This window comes from Hemiscyllium ocellatum, chromosome 17, assembly GCF_020745735.1.
Source record: "Hemiscyllium ocellatum isolate sHemOce1 chromosome 17, sHemOce1.pat.X.cur, whole genome shotgun sequence".
NCBI classification, from domain to species: Eukaryota; Metazoa; Chordata; class Chondrichthyes; order Orectolobiformes; family Hemiscylliidae; genus Hemiscyllium; species Hemiscyllium ocellatum.
The window spans coordinates 52694754-52713430 of record NC_083417.1 but is presented as its reverse complement, the minus strand read 5'-3'; the positions used below and the strand labels follow the sequence as shown (position 1 = coordinate 52713430).

The window sequence follows — 18677 nt, the reverse complement described above, 5'->3', positions numbered from 1 at the left end:
TAAAGGTGTGAGGTAGGAGTCTGTCTGTATCCCAATCTTGAGTCAGAGTGGTTCTATTTCCAAAGTAGGAATTTATAAATTACTACATGGATTGTATGGTTTTTGAACGAGTAGAACATACTTCAAATGTAAATTCACCCCATAGACTTATGTGCGTGTATGTGTGCACGAGAGAGAGTGAGAGTGCATGTTTGTGAGAGAGGAAGAGGGAGGAAAAAAAGGGAGACAAAAAAAGAGGGGGAGAAATAAAAGAGGGAGGGGTCACCTGTGGCATGTCATGAACCTAAGATCCCGGTTGTTGCCATCCTCATGAGCTCCAAACTTGGCTATCAGCCTCTGCTCGGCCACTCTGCGTTGTTCCGTAACTCAAAGTCTGCCTTGGAGGATGGTCACCTGAAAGTCCAAGACTGAATGTCCCTGACCACTGAAGGGTTCTCTGACTGTAGCCTCCCAGTCTGGGAACACTTCAGTGGTCAGGGACATTTGGCCTCGGACTTTCAGGTGACCATCCTCCAAGGCAGATTTCGGGATACACAACAACGCAGAGTGGCTGAGCAGAGGCTGATAGCCAAGTTTGGAGCTCATGAGGATGGCAACAACCGGGATCTTGGGTTCATATCACATGCAGGTGACCCCACTACACAACATAATCTCACATTCACCTATGCACACACACTTTCACAGGCTTATACGCCATCACATTCACACACTTTACCGAACATTCTCTCTCTCTCTCTCTCACACACACACACACACACACACACACACACACACACACACACAATGATACATGTGGTTTATAGGGTGAATTTGCATTTGCAGAATTATATTTGCAGATACATTCTATTTTGCTCAAAAAGTGTACAATAAGCAGGCAGTCAATCCACGTAATATTTTAGAAATTCCTACTTTGGAAATAGAACTATCTGGCTCAAGACTGGGATACAGACACAGAGTGTAATCTCACACCTTTAATACATTGTCTGAGCTGAGGTGTCACGTTAAGTTATCCTGAGAATGTGACCTAAAAGTAGTTCTGGGATTTACATATTAATGAACCAAAACCTGCAACCCATTCTAAAAGATGAAAGATTTAACAGCAATCTAGGTTTGTTCAATATATCATTTCAGTTGCATGACACGGTCACCTTTTGCTATAAAATCTGTTTCTTAGGCTCCTGTTCCACAGCTAATTGATGATGGAGCAGTACACCGAAAGCTAGTACATCCAAATAAACCTGTTGGGCTATAAGTTGTTGTGTGATTTTTAACTTATCCCTTCTTCCTTCACCTCACCATTCATTGTTGCCTGTCCCTTCAATTATCTATTATTTAAAGTTTGGAATTCTCTTCATAACCTTCCCTCTTCCTGCCTACTCCCTTAAGATCCTCGCCAAAACTGAATTCTTAGTCTGCAGTTTGGTCTTCATATAGCCTTCTTTAGTTCAGTGTCAATTTTAATCTGACTATGCTTCAGTGAAGTGGTTGGGTCATTTTAATATATTGCAGATGTCTGATAAATTCAAGTTGTTCTGTTCATTAGGTTTTTTTCTGTAAATAATCAAGAACTTAACACTAACACTATAGGGTTGAGTGTGTGGTGCAGGAGAATCGATGTTTCAGGCAAGAGGCCTTCATCAGGAATGAGGCTTGTGAACCAAAAGGATGGAGATTGAAGCATGGAGTTAACTAAGTTCAAAGAGCTGCTGCCATTTAATAATGGAAGTGTGCCTTCTTACAACATTCATATTAAAATCAGAGTTTGATAATTTGAACTAAACTGAACTGTGCTCTGGGATTTTATTTTTTGTTAAACTACTACAAATGATAATCTGCTCCTGATTTTGTCAGGTACATAATTAACAAGCTAGTAGGCTTCAACAAAATTAATCACTGAATATTATTGAAATATAGCAATCACACAGTCACACACCAAGGTATGAAATAGCATCAAGAAGCCACTCATCCCATCTTAACAACAAGATGAATTTTTCTGCAACTCCTTTTGGTTGTAAAATGCTTCACATGAACAATTAGACAAAAATGGTTATTTGCTTGTATGACATAGTAACCAAATGCTATTCACCAGCTGCCCAAAGCATTGCCTTAGAACGGGCAAGTGTCATGAAAGGTGCGAACAAGATAAATCTATTGCAAAATGTCAACAGTAGGCAACATTGTTCATTCTTAGCAGCAATCCTACCAAGCTGAGAAAAGACGCTGACAGCTCAATGGAAACAGAAGCACTCGAACCAAAAGGAAGGACTGTAATAGCCTGTAGTGACCTTTACACATTACACCAGACCTCCACAAATTAACTAATTCCTACTGGCTATATGAAGTCTTGCAAACCCAAACCAAGGCAAGAAACAACTCAGGACTGAGAGTTCCAATGTCTGATCTTAAAGGCCTATCCCATTTGCAACTTTCTTGTGCAGCTGACCTTATTCTTACTTATGCTAGGAACTGGTGTAATTGTCAATTGATTTGACTATGCTGTATCATTTTATAAGACTTGCACCATCTCCCAGTTCTCTCCACTGGGCAGAATGTAATTAGTAACCATTTCCCTAGCCAATGCTAACTAACATCTAAAATGACATGAAATAAAAATTTACAAAAAAAAAGAAATGCAGATTCTGGTGACAAAGCAGCTGCACTCCAGTTACTGCACCACAGGCACAGGAATAGGAAACAAGGTTATATCCAATGAAGGTGAAAGCGAGGACTGCAGATGCTGGAGATTACAGTCGAGAGTGTGGTGCTGGAAAAGCACAACAGGTCAAGCAACATCAGAAGAGCAGGAGAGTTGATGTTTCGGACAAAAGCCCTTCATCAGGAAGGGGTGATGAAGGGCTTTTGCCCGAAACATTGACTGTGATGAAGGGTTTTTGTCCAAAACGTCGATTTTCCTGCTCCTCAGATGCTGTCTGACCTGCTGTGCTTTTCCAGGATCACATTATCGACTCTATAGCCAATGAAGCAATAACTATCAGGACTTGCACTAGATTCTAGTTTCTGATGGCAGGCCTCAGGAAGGACGAATCATTGCACTAATAACCTTGATTCTACCCATTAAAAAAATACTTTTCAGAACAAGTTCGTTAAGGAGTAGCTGTACTTTCCTGCCAATGGCTACCAAGGTCTCTTAAACAGTAAATTAAGACAATTTATCCTATAATTAAATCATGAATGAAGCATTCCATTTTCAGCTTCTCACACCTCTTTTAGGAACCTCTTTACCATCCACTATACAGTGTCTGGGCAAGAAGGCAACCTGACACTCTGTTGCCACAGTTGGGTCATCATTGCTCTATAACTAGATGCAGGGAAATGTACCAGAGGCCGATTCTTCCAGGAAGTGACTCTTCTATTGAAAGGATATGCAGTGAACCAAAGATATACTCCAAAGCTTGCAGATGTTATTTATTTCCTTGTGAAATAACAATGTTAAAATAAGATTAGTAGGCCTGTTAAAAGTCATAAAGAGAGATTTTAGGATCATGCGCTCAGTCAAGAAGAAGTTAAAAGCCTAGATTTTCCACTGTAATAAAATCCTGAATGAAAATAAAATATAGCAAAGCATAGTTCTCTAACCATATCCATTCATAGTTTTTGGGGTGGGAAATGCTTTCTACACTGTTGCAATATCAATACATAAAGCTTTGATGGCAATATCCTTTAGAGAACAAAATTGGCTGTCTTCCCTGCTCTGATCTCCATGTGACCCAGAGCAATGTTGAATCTTAACTGCCCTCTGAAGTAGTCCAGCAATCCTTTCAGTTGTCAAGGTGACCCAGCTCAAGAGCACTCAGGGATGGGTATTGAATACAGTCTTTGCCAATGATGCCCTCATCCCACGAATGAATAAAATCAATCCAAAATCATGCAACATTCTAATATCCACAGAAGTTAGTTTAATAACTCAAGAGCCTCTTGCCCCACATAATTTATATTCTTACAAATGCATAGTCACATTAAGAAATTAATCGCCATAAATATGACAGAAATATGCTATATAAAGTCAGAATAAACTGGCAGGCAGATGTGAGCCTGCAAACATCTCAAAACCATTGAAATAAATCAGAATTCCTCACAATTTAAGCTCTGATTTGATTCCCTTGAATTTATTCCCGATAATCTGGTGCATTGTCACTCCAATGTACAAGAGGAGTTTTGTTGTTCACATCAACTTGGAGAATACTCTGTAGACAAAGTTCAGAAACTGAGCATAAAGCAGCATGACCTACCTGGAAGAAATTAAGTGGGTTCTTTGATGCTTCAGGAAGTTTAATCAATGACTGAGTCAGACAGCTCAGAGAAGCCCCTAGTATGTAGGAGAAGCTGAAATAGGGCAGTGGAGGGTGTAATCATCAGTGTCAGCATCACCATCAGATTACATTCGCAAATGACACATACCGTTGATTCATCTTGTATGGTTCAAATGGGGTTCTGGTATGTTCATTTTCACGTGTTACTTTTTTTTTGCTAATTTTCCCCTTGGGGAGGCTGGTGACCATCTTTTGGACAGCAGAAGGGTCACAAGATAATAAAAATAGTGCTAAAATTAAGTACAATGTGGAGTCACTGAACTGGATTAAGGAAATGCTCCACCTAATACACTCATACGCTGACCATTACCTAACCACCACAGGCAAACTACCAGAACATGTGTCATTTTCAAAGTGGAAGCATTGAAGAACCATACAACTAAAACGATGCACCATTCTTTGGAGGAAGAGAAACCAATGAATTCATAAACTCAAATTAAAACAAATTGTAAGCAAAATATTCTCAAACCATGTCAAGAGATGAAGCAAATGGGAATAAAGTCAGGGAGGCAGGTTATGTCTATAATTTATAATAAATTATAGACATGCAAACAGAGGCCAGTGTGTGCTTGGGTCATAGCCTAGACAATTAAATCAGACCACTGTTGATTACCTTGTACTTTCCAGACAGCACAAGAGGAATGTTCCTGTTCATCAACAGAACAAACACATTGTAAATACAATTGTATGGGTGCGCCATTTTCATCATTTAGGAATTTGAAGAATGAAACCAGGATGTTAAATTTCAGCCCTCTGATATTATAGACTTTCAACAGAGATTCATTGTTTAGTATTAACTGGTGAATATATCAAGCTAAATAAATAAATGACAACTTTCCAATTTAAATTACTGATTATAAACCAACAGAATTACAATTTGTGGTTATAAGGGTAAAAGTTAGGAAACACTAGGTTAGCTACCTCCTGAATTATACATATTTCAATATCTCAGGTTGCTTAAGTAGTCCTGAAAGTTGTAATTTATTAACAGCTTCAATCAGTAAGTAGCTTTCTCAGCATGCCTTCTTCCATACTGGCTTCCCTTTGTAAGCAAGCCAGCCCTTTTCCCTTCCCTTCCGTAGTTTCATTGTCACTATGACAACTTGGCAATAAGAATGTGATAACCATACCGATGACTTTAGTGTTTGTAGCATACAAAATGATAGGTCTTTGTTCTCTTTCCCAGAAGTGTGCACACTCAGTCCTTTTCTGAACAGCACAGTCAACGTTCTGTCATAGCTTGATGACCCCATTCCTCAGCAGGTCCATATTAATGCCAAGCTATTTATTGGTAAAGGATACAAAGTCAACTCTAAACCAAGGCACCAATCTGAAGATTACAAAAATTAAAACAAACCAACTGCATTGTACAAAACATCATTTGCTACTTGCTGTTTTGACGGTAAAGGTTATGATCTCAAAATACAGATTTCAAGGAATATAAGCAGTTTGTTCAGTTCGGCAAGGTCTCTGCACATTCATGACATCTGTGATGGAAAACACAACGACAGCATATACAGGTGAGCATTCTCAGAGAGGCTTACATAAAAGGCCTGTTCCCGCAGGGATGGAGTATCTGGAGGACTCTGATTGTATGTGGAGAATCGCTTGTTCACAGTGGGCACTTTATTGACAGTGCTGGCAGAAGAGGTTTGATCATCTTTGTCAAATGGACTGAAAGAGACAGAATAAATGAGCTAAGACATGTGGAAGTTTGCTGAATTTTTAAAAATTATACCGAGAGCTTACCAAAACCATACTTTTCGTACTCTAATTACTTCAGTAATTTTTCACTCTCACAATTCTAGCTTTCAATTCATAATATGATACAAAAGTGTATGCAGACAGCGGGATATGATTAATTTGTGCTGATCTTGGTGCACTGAGCTGACAAAGTTCTTCAGAGTGTGATTACAGCTGTCCAGTTAACAACTGGCACAAACTAAACAGTTTCTACCACATCCCGCAACTGACCATGGACTCGTGCAAAGCAATGTCACATAAAAACCTGAATGCTCTATCCCAGTCAGTACATACCTGGGAGGAAAGGATTAAACTGGCGTTGATTAGTAGATTAATTTACTTTTGTTTTCACACATTGAATTATGTCACGCATTGGGATTTAGCCATTTACCCAACTTACTACAGGAGCAGAAGGAAGAGATAGGCCACTCTGTGTATGCAGAGGGGGATGGAACCTGCACTTGAAATAGTAACTCTAAACACTTCAGATTTCAGATTAAAAGCTGATACTTGTTTATTTGAAAGTTCACTGGTTGTATGTTCATAAGTGCCATGATTCAGCATCGGCAACCTAACATCCTTACTTTTTGAGATCAGCAGTAAAGTCACAAGGTATTGATCATTAAATCTATGAATATTCTCCTCTCTTTGACTCGTGGGGGGGATAAACCTCATCCTTTCCATCCAAAACAGTGAGAGAAGGCACCCTCTCGCCCAACAATTGAGAAAGATCACAAAGATGCATGTGTATATGCCTGTGAATGTGCATCAGTTTTTGTATTGAGAGAGGGGATGTTACACTATTTATCAAAAGAACAACTGGTAACATCTTTCATACACCCTGCACCTAGACAACTACAGTTCTGATGATAGAACTTATACATGAAGCCATTGAAAGAAATAAAATCGAATGACCAGCAATAATTAATGTTTTTAAATGGATCACAACTATGCAAGAGATGGAATAGAAAGCTGCTTTGTAAGGTGGGTACATGTGGGAATCAAGTATAGGAGCAGGAGCAGCCCGTGTGGCCCACTGGACCAGAGTCACAACCCGCAATTTCAAGCCCTGCTTTACATACTTCCAAACAAGACAAACATAACCAACATATTCTGCTACTGCATCAGAAAATGACAGAAGAATGAAATGTAAGTACCCAAGTGCACAAAGGAAACCTCAAATAAAACCAAAATCACTACTTGCCCTTGAAAAAACCCAACTTATTCAAGGATAAGCATTAACTGTTTCAAAACACAATACTGCAGCGCAGGGTTGAAAACCTTACACAGAAACAGAAAACACTGCAGATAGTAAATTGGGCATGATCATGAGGATTTTTTAAAGTTTCAAATGTTACAAACGGTCACTGGCCAGTAACATTAGCCACTTCTTTCTCCAAGGATGTGATAAGACCTGCTGAGATTTTCCAGTACAGGCCGTCCTACTATAACGACCTGTACTGGCCATATAACAGCTCATTCCTGATGAAGGGCTTATGCCAGAAACGTACACTATCCTGCTCCTCGGATGCTGCCTGACTAGCTGTGCTTTTCCAGTACCACACTCTCAACTCTGACCTCCAGCATCTGCAGTCCTCACTTTCTCCCTGTTCTGCTATAACGCACATTTTGTTAACACAGATTTGCTATAACCCAATTGACAAATTAGGGACACTGTTTCTAAACTGCGAAGTTTTAAAGTGTGTATCGGTTATAATGCAGTTCCAGCCCCATTAGTTTAAATGGTGCTGCTATTATGTGATTTTCTTATAACACGGATTACATGAGAATGGAACTACCGTGTTATAGCAGAACTGACTGGATTTTGTGTTATCCTTTCTAATCTTCAGTTGGGATTTCATTGCAGAGTACAGCTACTGATAAGTAACCATGACCTCATTAATCTGAAAAGTTTTCAATTCTCTTGCAGTCGAATATTTTCAGCTTTCTAGTCCTACTCTTATTGGAGCTGCTCATCGTGTAGGTAAAAAATAAACAGCGCGGTTGTGAAAGTGTATGTGATGTTAAGACATACACAGATGGCAATTAAATATAAAACTACATTGCTATTCTTAACTTTGTGTAGCCAAAGGACTGATTTTGGCCTCAATGCATTGAGGGAGATAGCAATGTCCTGGAAAAGGAGGGTCACTCGACTGCTTAATTCAAGGCCCATAGATAGTAGGAGACATTTGAAGAGAATGTGTTTTTTTTTTGCTTGGAAGAATATAGACTGATAGCTAAGATTAAGATATTTAAAATTAGGAAGGAATTGGATTTTGCCAATATGGATAACTCACTAGAGGTTGAATGAGGAGGCATCAGTACAAACCACAACAATACAGTCGTGTTAGATGCCAGATGTCACCCCTTCCCCACAGAGAAGCTACCAACCACTGGAATAAGTGGCCAGTTTAGATAGTCAATTGATACTTTGCATTGAATGTGCAAAGTGTTGCTGAAAAATAGTTTGAGAGAGTGAAAAGTGTATCGTGTATAGAAAGGAGGTGAACTGACAAGAATAAGGATACCACTGCAGGGGCCTGGAGCTTGCTTCATTTCCTGAAGAAAAGGGTTGCTACATACCAATTCAGATCTAAGCTGGTTGGTAAAATAGGACATTCCTTTACCCATCACTACTTGTTCCTGCTTTACATTTACTCAGTAAATTAACTAATCAATTACTTTCTTACTTCAAGTTTGCAGCTTAATTCTCGCTGTACTCACAAAATACCAAGGCATTTATTTTACAACACATTGTGCAACCAAGGAAAAAAGACATGGTGTTGGCATTTAACGATGTACACAGATTGCACCACGTGCGACAGTGACACACCACCTGACATTTATTTTCTAGTCATTACTTTGTATGTTCTGCAAAATTTCTGTTGACTTGCGGATAAATATATCATTTAGCTGAAAACAGCCCAAACGAGGAGTCAACCCTTAATAATTTAAGAGCGTGAGCTAAACAGATCCTATGCAGTTGTGTTATAATTCTGAATGACAGACTTCTTGTAAAACTTACAGTGGAACTTGTAGTGGATTGCAAATGAAAGGGTCTATTGTAATCAGATGAAAGTGCTCCTTTGATTATCTAACATTCTTATTAATATTTGCTGTGGTCAAAGCATTTTTCATTCCATGAACACACTACAAAAGGCTAATCTCATAAGAATTTTAGACTATTGAAGACTTACTTCCAAACGACCTCTAGGCTGAGTTTAATAGTTCCCAGGTCATTGATATCCACAGCGACAGACTGAGGCAGGGCTGCAAACAAATCTTTTGTTTCACAGGAGACATTGCCAACTATGACGTGATTTGCCAAGCTTTTCAGCTCCGTTACCTGCAAGAATGAACCAATTAACATCCTTGATGCTTCACAGCTTCGCAGAACAGTTTTTAATCAGTGAACAAAAAATGCCACTCACGAATGCCATCCCAATTGTGGGTGTAACATTATAGTTTGCTATTACTTTAAGTGCTACATAATTTACAATATTAAACTGGAACAAAACCCGGTGCAATGCTATGTAGGTTTTAGAAGCTTTGGCAGGCTCACAGAGGAACTTCACCATTGCAGAAACTCAGATTAAGATCTGCTCTTGAAACTTCTTTCTCCCCTGACCTCAGATTATGATTCCTACATCCTTTGGATGGGCATTGCTTTGTGTAATGGTAAGGAATGAAAGAAATTCACTCTTGGACTGCCTTTTCAGGCCATCAGAAGATGAACAACTTTGTGACTCATTTTAAAATATTGTTAAATTTACAAAAATCCAAGATAGCCATAATTCTGTTGCACTTCGTATCTCATGGACCTGGCCCCTGTGATTGGACAATGAGTTTACCTAGTGAATGCCAGAAACATATAGAGGCAGGAGCATTCATGGATCAATTCAAACTGCCTGGGGAGTGACAATAAAAGTGTTGCATTTGGCCTCAATGTCCTGGGGTTATAGCAGGTGGGGAAGAATGGAAATGAACAGACAGGATTCTCATTCCCTTATTTACAGCCCAGTGATGCAACATTCTGCAAAGATCATTTGCAGCATAAGATTCAGTAATGACGACCATGCAACTGCACAGGCTCCCAACTTTCCCCATTATAAGTCATACATGAGAAATGGGCACTTCAGAGTTCCACAGGTAAGCAATTGTGTGACATTTCACCCACAAGGAATCAAAACCTTCAAAAAAGGAAAATAAAAGCAAAGTACAAAGGATTGAAATAAAAACAGAAAATGCTGGGGAAACTCAGAAGGTCTGGCAGCATCTGTGGAGTTAGAATCAGAGTTATCTCCACAGATGATGCCAGACCTACTGAGTTTATCCAGCATTTCGTTTTTCTCCAGCTTCAATAAAGAAGCTTGCCATCATGCTTTCAATAGTGATGATGAAACATTGCAGAAATTCATCAAAGCTCCTCAGACAACACCTTCCACACCCATGACCACTGCCACTTAAAGATAAAGGCAGCAGGTACATGGCAGCACCAACACTTGCAAATTCCCCTCCAAGCCACTCACCATCTTGACTTAGAAATATCTGGTCATTCCTTCAGTGTTGCCAGGTCAAAATCCTGTAATAACCTTCCTCACAGCATTGTACGAACACCAAGTGCACTGCAATGTTTCAAAATGGCAGCTGACCACAAGCTTCTCAAGAGCAACTAGGGATGAGCAATAAATGCTGGTTCAGCCAGCATCATCCACATCCCATGATTGCATCAAAAATATACAAAATACTGAGTGATTTTTGCCCCCATTAAATCCAGCGGGTATAGCTCAATCTCAGCAGTTTTATCCTACACAGCAGTTATTTATGTTACTTCAATATACAGCATGTCTAAAATTGAACAATATGTTTTTTGATCACTACGAGTTCCAAGAAATAAAAACAGAAAGTACTGGAGAAACTCAATAGGTCTGGCAGTGTCTGTGGAGAGAGAAAGTTAACATTTTGAGTCTGAAATGGCTCATGTAGGAAGTCCGAATTGAAACATTAACTTTTTCTATCTCTACAGTTTCTCCAGCACTTTGTTCTGTCCACCCTTAATGAAAGGCACTAAATCTCTCCCTACCCATATAGTTTGAAGTAAAAATTTTACAATCAAAGACCATTTTATGATTTGGAATGGAACCAATGGTATGACATAGGTGAGTACAATATTTTACAAGGACCTGTGCATACAGTGAAAACATCAGATAAGCGACTGCAGTCCTTCATGTGATAAGTTCAGTTGGACAGTCAGGGGGAGGCTGTGTATAAAGTTTTTGAGAGGTTGGAGATCACTTGGATGTTCTTTTGTAAGGAACACTGCAGCATGGAATAGGGTGAGGACAGAAATTAAATTTTAGCTTCCAGTTTTTGTTTTATCCCAATCTTTGCTCAAAAGGATTTTATTTTTAAGTATGGCCAAGGTTAACAGTCAGGGTATTTGGCTTTTCAGTGTGGCAGTCTGTGGTAATAAAAGTTGAAGTTATTTCTTGCACAAATCTTTGCATAAACTGACCTCCTGCTGAAGAATGTTCTCTCCATAAACAGGAAAAAGTTTAGTAAACAAAGTCATGTCGGGTGTCTCATTCCACTGAGAACACTATTCTCTCCAAACAGATTTTATTTGATGAAACTTAATATCAGAAAGGTGGGTGAGTGCGTGAGTGAATGAGTTTGAGAGTGGCCTTGAGTCTTTACCTTGATTGAGAGGAATTCTGTAACGAGAGGCTGGAATACCATCTCCTCACCATCCCACACTTGCTTCCCATTTGCTTCAATGCGACCTTTCAACTTCCACCGCTGGCGGCCATATTTCATGAATATCTGGCAACAGATGTTAGAAGGATTTATGACACGTCGTAAGTACATTCATCTCCCTACTCCCTTCTCAGACTAATACAAAAATCAAAGTTATATAGTCAGACAGCAATACATGGATATTCCTTTAGCAATAATATCAAGATATTGGTTAGTCAAAATCTTTTATTCTAACTACACTTCACAATTTTTAGACGTTTGTGTCATAGTGCCCTATTACCAAATAACTCTTGTATTCAGAGTTTGGAATAAAAATATAAAGTTGAAGAGTGTGGTGCTGGAAAAGCACAGCTGGCCAGGCAGCATCTGAGGAGCAGGAAACTCAACGTTTCAAGCATAAACTCTTCATCAGGAATGGTGAGAGGTGGCCCAAGGGCTGAGAAATAAATGAAAAGGGTGGGGCTCGGAAGAAAGGTACCTGGGAATGCAATAGGTAGATGAAGATTGTTGGGGGGGGGGGGGGGGGGGGAGGAGATAGGTGATAGGTCAGAGAGGAGGGTGGATCAGATTGATGGGAAGGAAGATGGACAAGTAGGACAGATCAAGAGGGCGGTGCCGAGTTGGAAGACTGGATCTGGGATGGGGGTGGGAAACGGGGAAACTGGTGATAACCACATTGACCACGTGTGGTTGGAACGTCCCAAGGTGGAAGATGAGGCATACTTCTTCCAGGCGTCAGGTGGCTAGAGTTCGGCAGTGGAGGTCGGCCAAGACTTGCATGTTCTTGGGGAAGTGGGAGGTGGAAGGTAAAGTGTTCAGTCACAGGGAGGTGGGATTGTTTAGTGTGTGTCCCCCAGAGATGTTCTCTGAAACGTTCCGCAAATTGGTGTCCTGTCTCTCTTCTCACTTAACCGCTCCACCCTCCTCTCTGACCTATCACTTTCACCCCCACCTTCATCTACCTATTGCATTCCCAGCTACCTTGCCCCAGCCCCACCCTCCTCCCATTTATCTCAGCCCCGTTGGGCCACCACCGTCATTCATAATGAAGAGCTTATGCTCGAAACATCGACTGTCCTGCTCCTCGAATGGTGCCGAACCTGCTGTGCTTGTCCAGCACCACACTGTTCGACTCAGATCTCCAGCATCTACAGTCCTCGCTTTCTCCTCATAAAAATGTAAACTTTGCTGTACTGTGCTTTCTAGCAAATTCCCCAAAGGTTTTGCATGTTTATCCAGTGAGGAGCCAAGCCAAACACAAGTAAATCTTATGAATGATTCCCAGTTTGTGCTGAAATAGCTCTTTTTTTTAAGTAGCAGTGCTACAACCAACCTGGGTTAAAGAGACCAAAATAGGCCAAGGAACCAACTGTGCTTCTCTTTCACAAAAAGAGAGAGATGAAGTGGACACAGTAATTATAGAGGTGAACTATTGGATAGGAAAGCCTTAGTGGAGGAGGAAATATTAAGTTGTTGAATACCTTTGAAAGTGAATAAGTAACCAGCTTTGGAAGAAAGGCACCTCAAATGAACAAGAAAAAGAATAGCAAAGGTTCTGGCGATCTATTCTAAATTCTCTTAAGTTACAGGCATGCTGCCAGAGAACTGCTAATATTGTACTGTTGGTTAAAAAGTTATAAGGTATAGGCTGATTATAGACATCAGTGAGCTGTGGGCAAATTATTGGAAAACATTCTGAGGCACAGAATAAATCTTCAGTGAAAAGACACTATTAATCAAGGACAATCTATGCTCACTTGTTAGTGAAAGATCACATTTGACTAACCCAAATGAAATTTAAGGCTACGATTGATATTATTTCTATTGATTTTCGAAAAGCAGAATGAAGAAAAGAATTTTAAATGTTTATGGACTTTGAAGGAAAGTGGTAAGATGGATCAAAATTAATTCAGTGGCAAGAAGCAAAGAGTAATGGTGTTTTTATTGACTGCTAAATTGCTTCTAATGAGGATTCACCGAGCTTAGTAGTGGGCCCTTCACTGTTTGGGGTACCAATAATTTAGATTTGCACACAGGAGTGATGCTTAAAAAGTTTGTAAATTACTTGAAAACTGATCAATAGCTGACTATAAGGAAGCAATTTGTAGACAGCAGGAAATTATTAATGAACTGGTCAGATGATTAGTAATATAGCAAATGAAATTCGTCTAGCCAATGGTGAGGCGATGCACATGGGGAGGTCAAACACAACAAGGAAGCATACAGTAAGTGTAGAGAAACTGAGCGACTTTGTTGATAGATCTCCGTAGATAGCAGGACAGGTAGATACAAGTGGTCAAGACATTGAGAATGAGAGAAGGAGGTTTTGCAGGAACCGCATAAAACCACCAGAATGCTGTCTCAAGTCTAGGCACAGTGTTGCAGGCACAATTTGGTTGCACTCGAGAGGATATAGAGAGGACTGACAAGGATGTTGCCTGATAGAAAATTGCAGCTATGACAAAAGTTTGGAGGTCATTTCATTTTAATAGGGGAGACTGTAGGGAGATTTAATTGGGGAGCATAAAGGAACAAGGGTCCTGGATTAGATGAAATGTAAGGATTGATTTCTTTTAAAGAAATCAACTATCAAGAGGTCGCAGATTTCAAGTAAAAGTTGAAAGAAGAGTTGAAAAGAAATTTTTCAGAGGGTAGTGGGAATTTTGAACTCTTTCTTGAAAAGGATGGGAAAAGCATAAACCTTCATCTTTTTTTAAAAAAAAGCATTTGGCTAAGCACATAAGAACAGGAGTAGACCATTCAGCCCATCGAACCTGCTCTACCATTTCACACAACCTGACTGAACAATTCAATTCCCTTTTGCCCAGACTATCCCCATTTTCCCTTATTCGTTGAGAATCAAATTCTTCCTGAATATATACTCAAATACACTCAAAGACTCATCTTCCACAGTGCACTGAAGTAGAGAATTCCAAAGGTTCACAATTCTCCGAGTAAGAAAATCTTGGTCCTAACTGGCATTTCCATTATTTTCAAAGTGCTTCCTGGTTCTAGACTCCCCAGTCAGGGAAACATCTTTCCTGCAACAACTCTGTCTATCCCTTTAAGTATTCTAAGATCAACTTCGCATTCTATGAAATTCTTGAGTCTGCAGGGCTTGCTTGTCCAGTATGACTTCATAGGATAGTCTCATCATCTGGGAAGCCATAACCTACATGGGTATAGACCAGGAGCAGGAAGGTGGGATTAGGCTGGATATCTCCTTTTAGCATGAACATATTGAAATGAATGAACTCCTTCTGTGACCTTAACAGTTTCTATAATTCTATACTTTTAACCATTGCTTGGTGAGTCTCTGATGAAAGCAAGTGCATGTGTAAACACAGGTCAAGGACAGGATTTAGCTTAGCTTAGCTCTTATACTTCTGGTAATCAAAGTCACTGCTGTAACTCACACAAGAATGACAGTCCCTTGGGCAAACTGTCTACAAGTGGTTGACCAGCGAAGATATACACAACAAATAATGTGGATTTTCCACTGAGACAGGGAGGACAGTTCAACAGCGACATAAAAACGATGCTATCATTTTGGAAATCAAAACGTTAGGGAGCTCAGCATGGAGGTCCCATATTATAGGAAGATTGCAAGACGCGTTAAAATTTAAATGTAAAGGTTGAAGAACTTTCACCAATGTGTTTCAACACATTGTGAACAGTGCGTCATAAGAGATTAGCTCAGAACAGGTGATACTTTCCTTAATGTGGTTAAAGACAAGCCTTTTGAATTGAGGTTTGCTTGTATTAAAAAAATGTCTCAAATGTTGAAAATTCTTTCTCACCTCATATTGATCTCCTGGGCAGAGACGTGCAAATCCTGCAAGCCCTGAAATAAGACACACAAATTGTAAAAGAAGACGACACATCAATTGAAGTCTAGCACACAAGATGAAAGAAGATTATGATCGTTACAACATAGATTACAGCCCCTGTGAACTATATTAGGATATAATCAAGGTAGGTACAGGTTATTAAGTACTAAAAGAAAGGCTAGATTATAATTTAGGGGAAATACCCAACATCAAAATTTTTTTTCAAGACTGGAGCAAAATTATGCCCTTTGTACCACCAAGCTTTGAAAGACTTGGAGGTTCTTTTGACAGGATTTCATGTACAAGTGCTCCCTCTGTTTAAACATTTATTTGCGAATGTAAATACAAACATCTTGATTTTCAATTAGTTCAGATCATTTTTAAAGTGCAAAAACAGAAATGTAATGCTCCTTTTTATAATACACAAGGAATGACATGAATTAAACAACAGTGGTCATAAAGGCATTCAAATTGAGGGATCAGTAAATGTGAATTGTTGGGATTGGGGAGTTAACATCAGCCTGTAAACATGAAGCAATGGAACAGACAGTGGACTTTGGATGGACACAGTTTAGGAAAAATGAAAATTGGCTGAACAGTCCAGTTCTGAGACAGAGATTGTGACCTAGTAGAATTATTGCTGGACTGTTAATCCCAGAAAAAAATCAGCTAATGTTATGGGTCTTAGGATCAAATCTCGCCCCCGCAGATGATGGAATTTAAATTAAGAATCTACTGATGACCATGAAACTATTGTAGCTTGTCTGAAAAACAGATCTGGTTCACTAATGTCTTTCAGAGAAGAAAATTTCACCCAGTCCGGCCTACATGTGACTCCACAGCAACATGGTTGCCTGACAACAACTCAGAACAATTACTACAAAGTTTCAACAAAGAAATGAAACCAGATGGACCCTGGCGTCAACCCAGACAACTTAAATGACAAAGACAAAAACACCCCTGTGCACCCTGCTGGAAACAGCCCTGTTGATACCTGCACCCATACCCCCCCGCCCGCCACGCCACGCCCCCCCCCCCACCCACCGCCCTCCCCGACCGCCCACCACCCAGCCACCCTCCCACCACCCACCCACCGCGTCACAGTTGTATACAGTTGGGAGGGAGCCGCCCTCTAAGTCATCAACATTATCTCCGGTAGATTCATGGTATCAGGTCAATCAGGTCAACCTCCTGAATACCACATACTCTATCAGCAGCTGAATCAGCACTCCTCCATGTGGAATGACACTTGGTGGAAGCTCTGAGGGTGGCAAGGAGTCAAAATGTACTCTGGGTATGGCACTTCAATGTCCACCACCAAGAGTGGCTCAAAAGCAGCACTACTGATCAAGCTGGTCGGGTCCTAAAGGACATTACTACTTGGCTGGGTCTGTAGCAGGTGATGAGGAAACCAACGTTACCAATCTGTCAGTTGCAGCTTTATCTATCCATGACAGTATTGGTAAGAGTGAACACTGTGCAGTCCTTGTGGAGATGAAGTCCCACCTTGACATTGAAAATATCCTCCATTGTGTTGTGTATCACTACTACCATGCTAAATGAGATATTCTTCGAATACATCTCACACCTCAAGACTGGACTCCATGAGGCACCGTGAAACAACAATGGCAGCAGGATTGTACTCCAAAACAATGTGCAGCCTCAAAGCTCACTGTATTCCCCTATCCAACAATTACCATCAAGTGAGGGGAATAGTTTAATGGACAGTGCAGGAGTGCATGCCAATAGCAGTACCAGGTATACCTAAAAATCAGGGGTCAACCTGGTGAAGCAACCAAACAGCAAAAGCAGCAAGTGATAGACAGAGATAAGTGATCCCACAACCAACAGATCAACAGACAAAAGACTTGAATTCCAGAGGTGAGCTGACAATGACAGCCCTTGACATCAAGGCCACATTTCAATGAGTATGGCATCAAGGAGGCCTAGCAAAACTGAAATCAATTGGAATGCGGGGCAAACTATCCGTCAGCATAAAGAAGATGGTCGGTGGTTGTTGGAAGTCAGTCATCTCAACTTCAGGACAAGAGCTCCTCAGGATAGTGTCCTTAGCCCAACCATCTTCATCTGCTTCATTACTGACCTTCCCTCAATCATAAGATCAGAAGTGGGGATGTTCACTAATGCTTACACAATGTTCATCACCATTTGCAACTCTTCAGATACTGAAGCAGATCAAATGCAACAAAAACTGGACAATAATCAGGCTTAGGCTGTCAACTGGCAAATAACAGTCACACCATATAAATGCCAGCCAATGACTATCTAACTACCCTTGACATTCAATGGTGTTACAAAATCTCCCAGTATCAACATCCTGGAGGTTACCATTGATCAGAAACTCAACTGAAATAAGCATATAAATACAGTGACTATAAGAGCAGGTCAGAGGCTAGGAATATGAACGGAATATTTCAGCTCCTGACTCCCCACAGTCAGTCCACCTACGACAAGGCATAAGTCAGAGTCAATGATTTGGAGATGCTGGTGTTGGACTGGGGTGTACAAAGTTAAAAATCATACAACACCAGATTAAAGTCCAACAGGTTTAATTGGAAGCACTAGCTTTCGGAGCGCCACTCCTTCATCAGGTGGTTATGGAGGTCACAATTGTAAGACACAGAATTTATAGCAAAAGTTTACAGTGTGACGTAACTGAAATTCTCCATTAAAAATACACTGATTGTTTGTTGAGTCTTTCATCTGTTCGAATACCATGATAGTTTCACTTCTTTCATATGTAAATCACAAAACTTTTTTTTAAGAAAAGTGTGTTTAAAGAGTGTGGATACAGATACCACCATTACATCTGGGGACACCCCCATCTTGTACATAGCAGGTACTCATGTGACTTAGCCAACGTTGTCTATCTTATACACTGCAGGCAAGGATGCCCTGAGGCATGGTACATTGAGGAAACCGAGCAAAGGCTACGGTAATGGATGATTGGGCACCGCATAACAATCAACAGACAGGAGTGTTCCCTCCCAGT

At 40.2% G+C, this 18677-nt stretch overlaps 1 protein-coding gene across 4 annotated transcripts in view; it reads right to left on the bottom strand.

Annotated features, from left to right (window-relative positions):
* Nucleotides 1-18677, bottom strand: part of ripor1 (RHO family interacting cell polarization regulator 1) — a 325031-nt gene that overhangs the window by 47807 nt on the left and 258547 nt on the right. For all 4 annotated transcript variants that reach the window (XM_060838161.1, XM_060838160.1, XM_060838159.1 and 1 more), the window contains 4 exons: nucleotides 15635-15678; nucleotides 11775-11900; nucleotides 9275-9423; nucleotides 5876-6005 (listed from right to left, as the gene is read on the bottom strand). In XM_060838161.1, the coding sequence (XP_060694144.1) occupies nucleotides 5876-6005; nucleotides 9275-9423; nucleotides 11775-11900; nucleotides 15635-15678 (449 nt within the window). The remainder of the gene's footprint in view (nucleotides 1-5875; nucleotides 6006-9274; nucleotides 9424-11774; nucleotides 11901-15634; nucleotides 15679-18677) is intronic.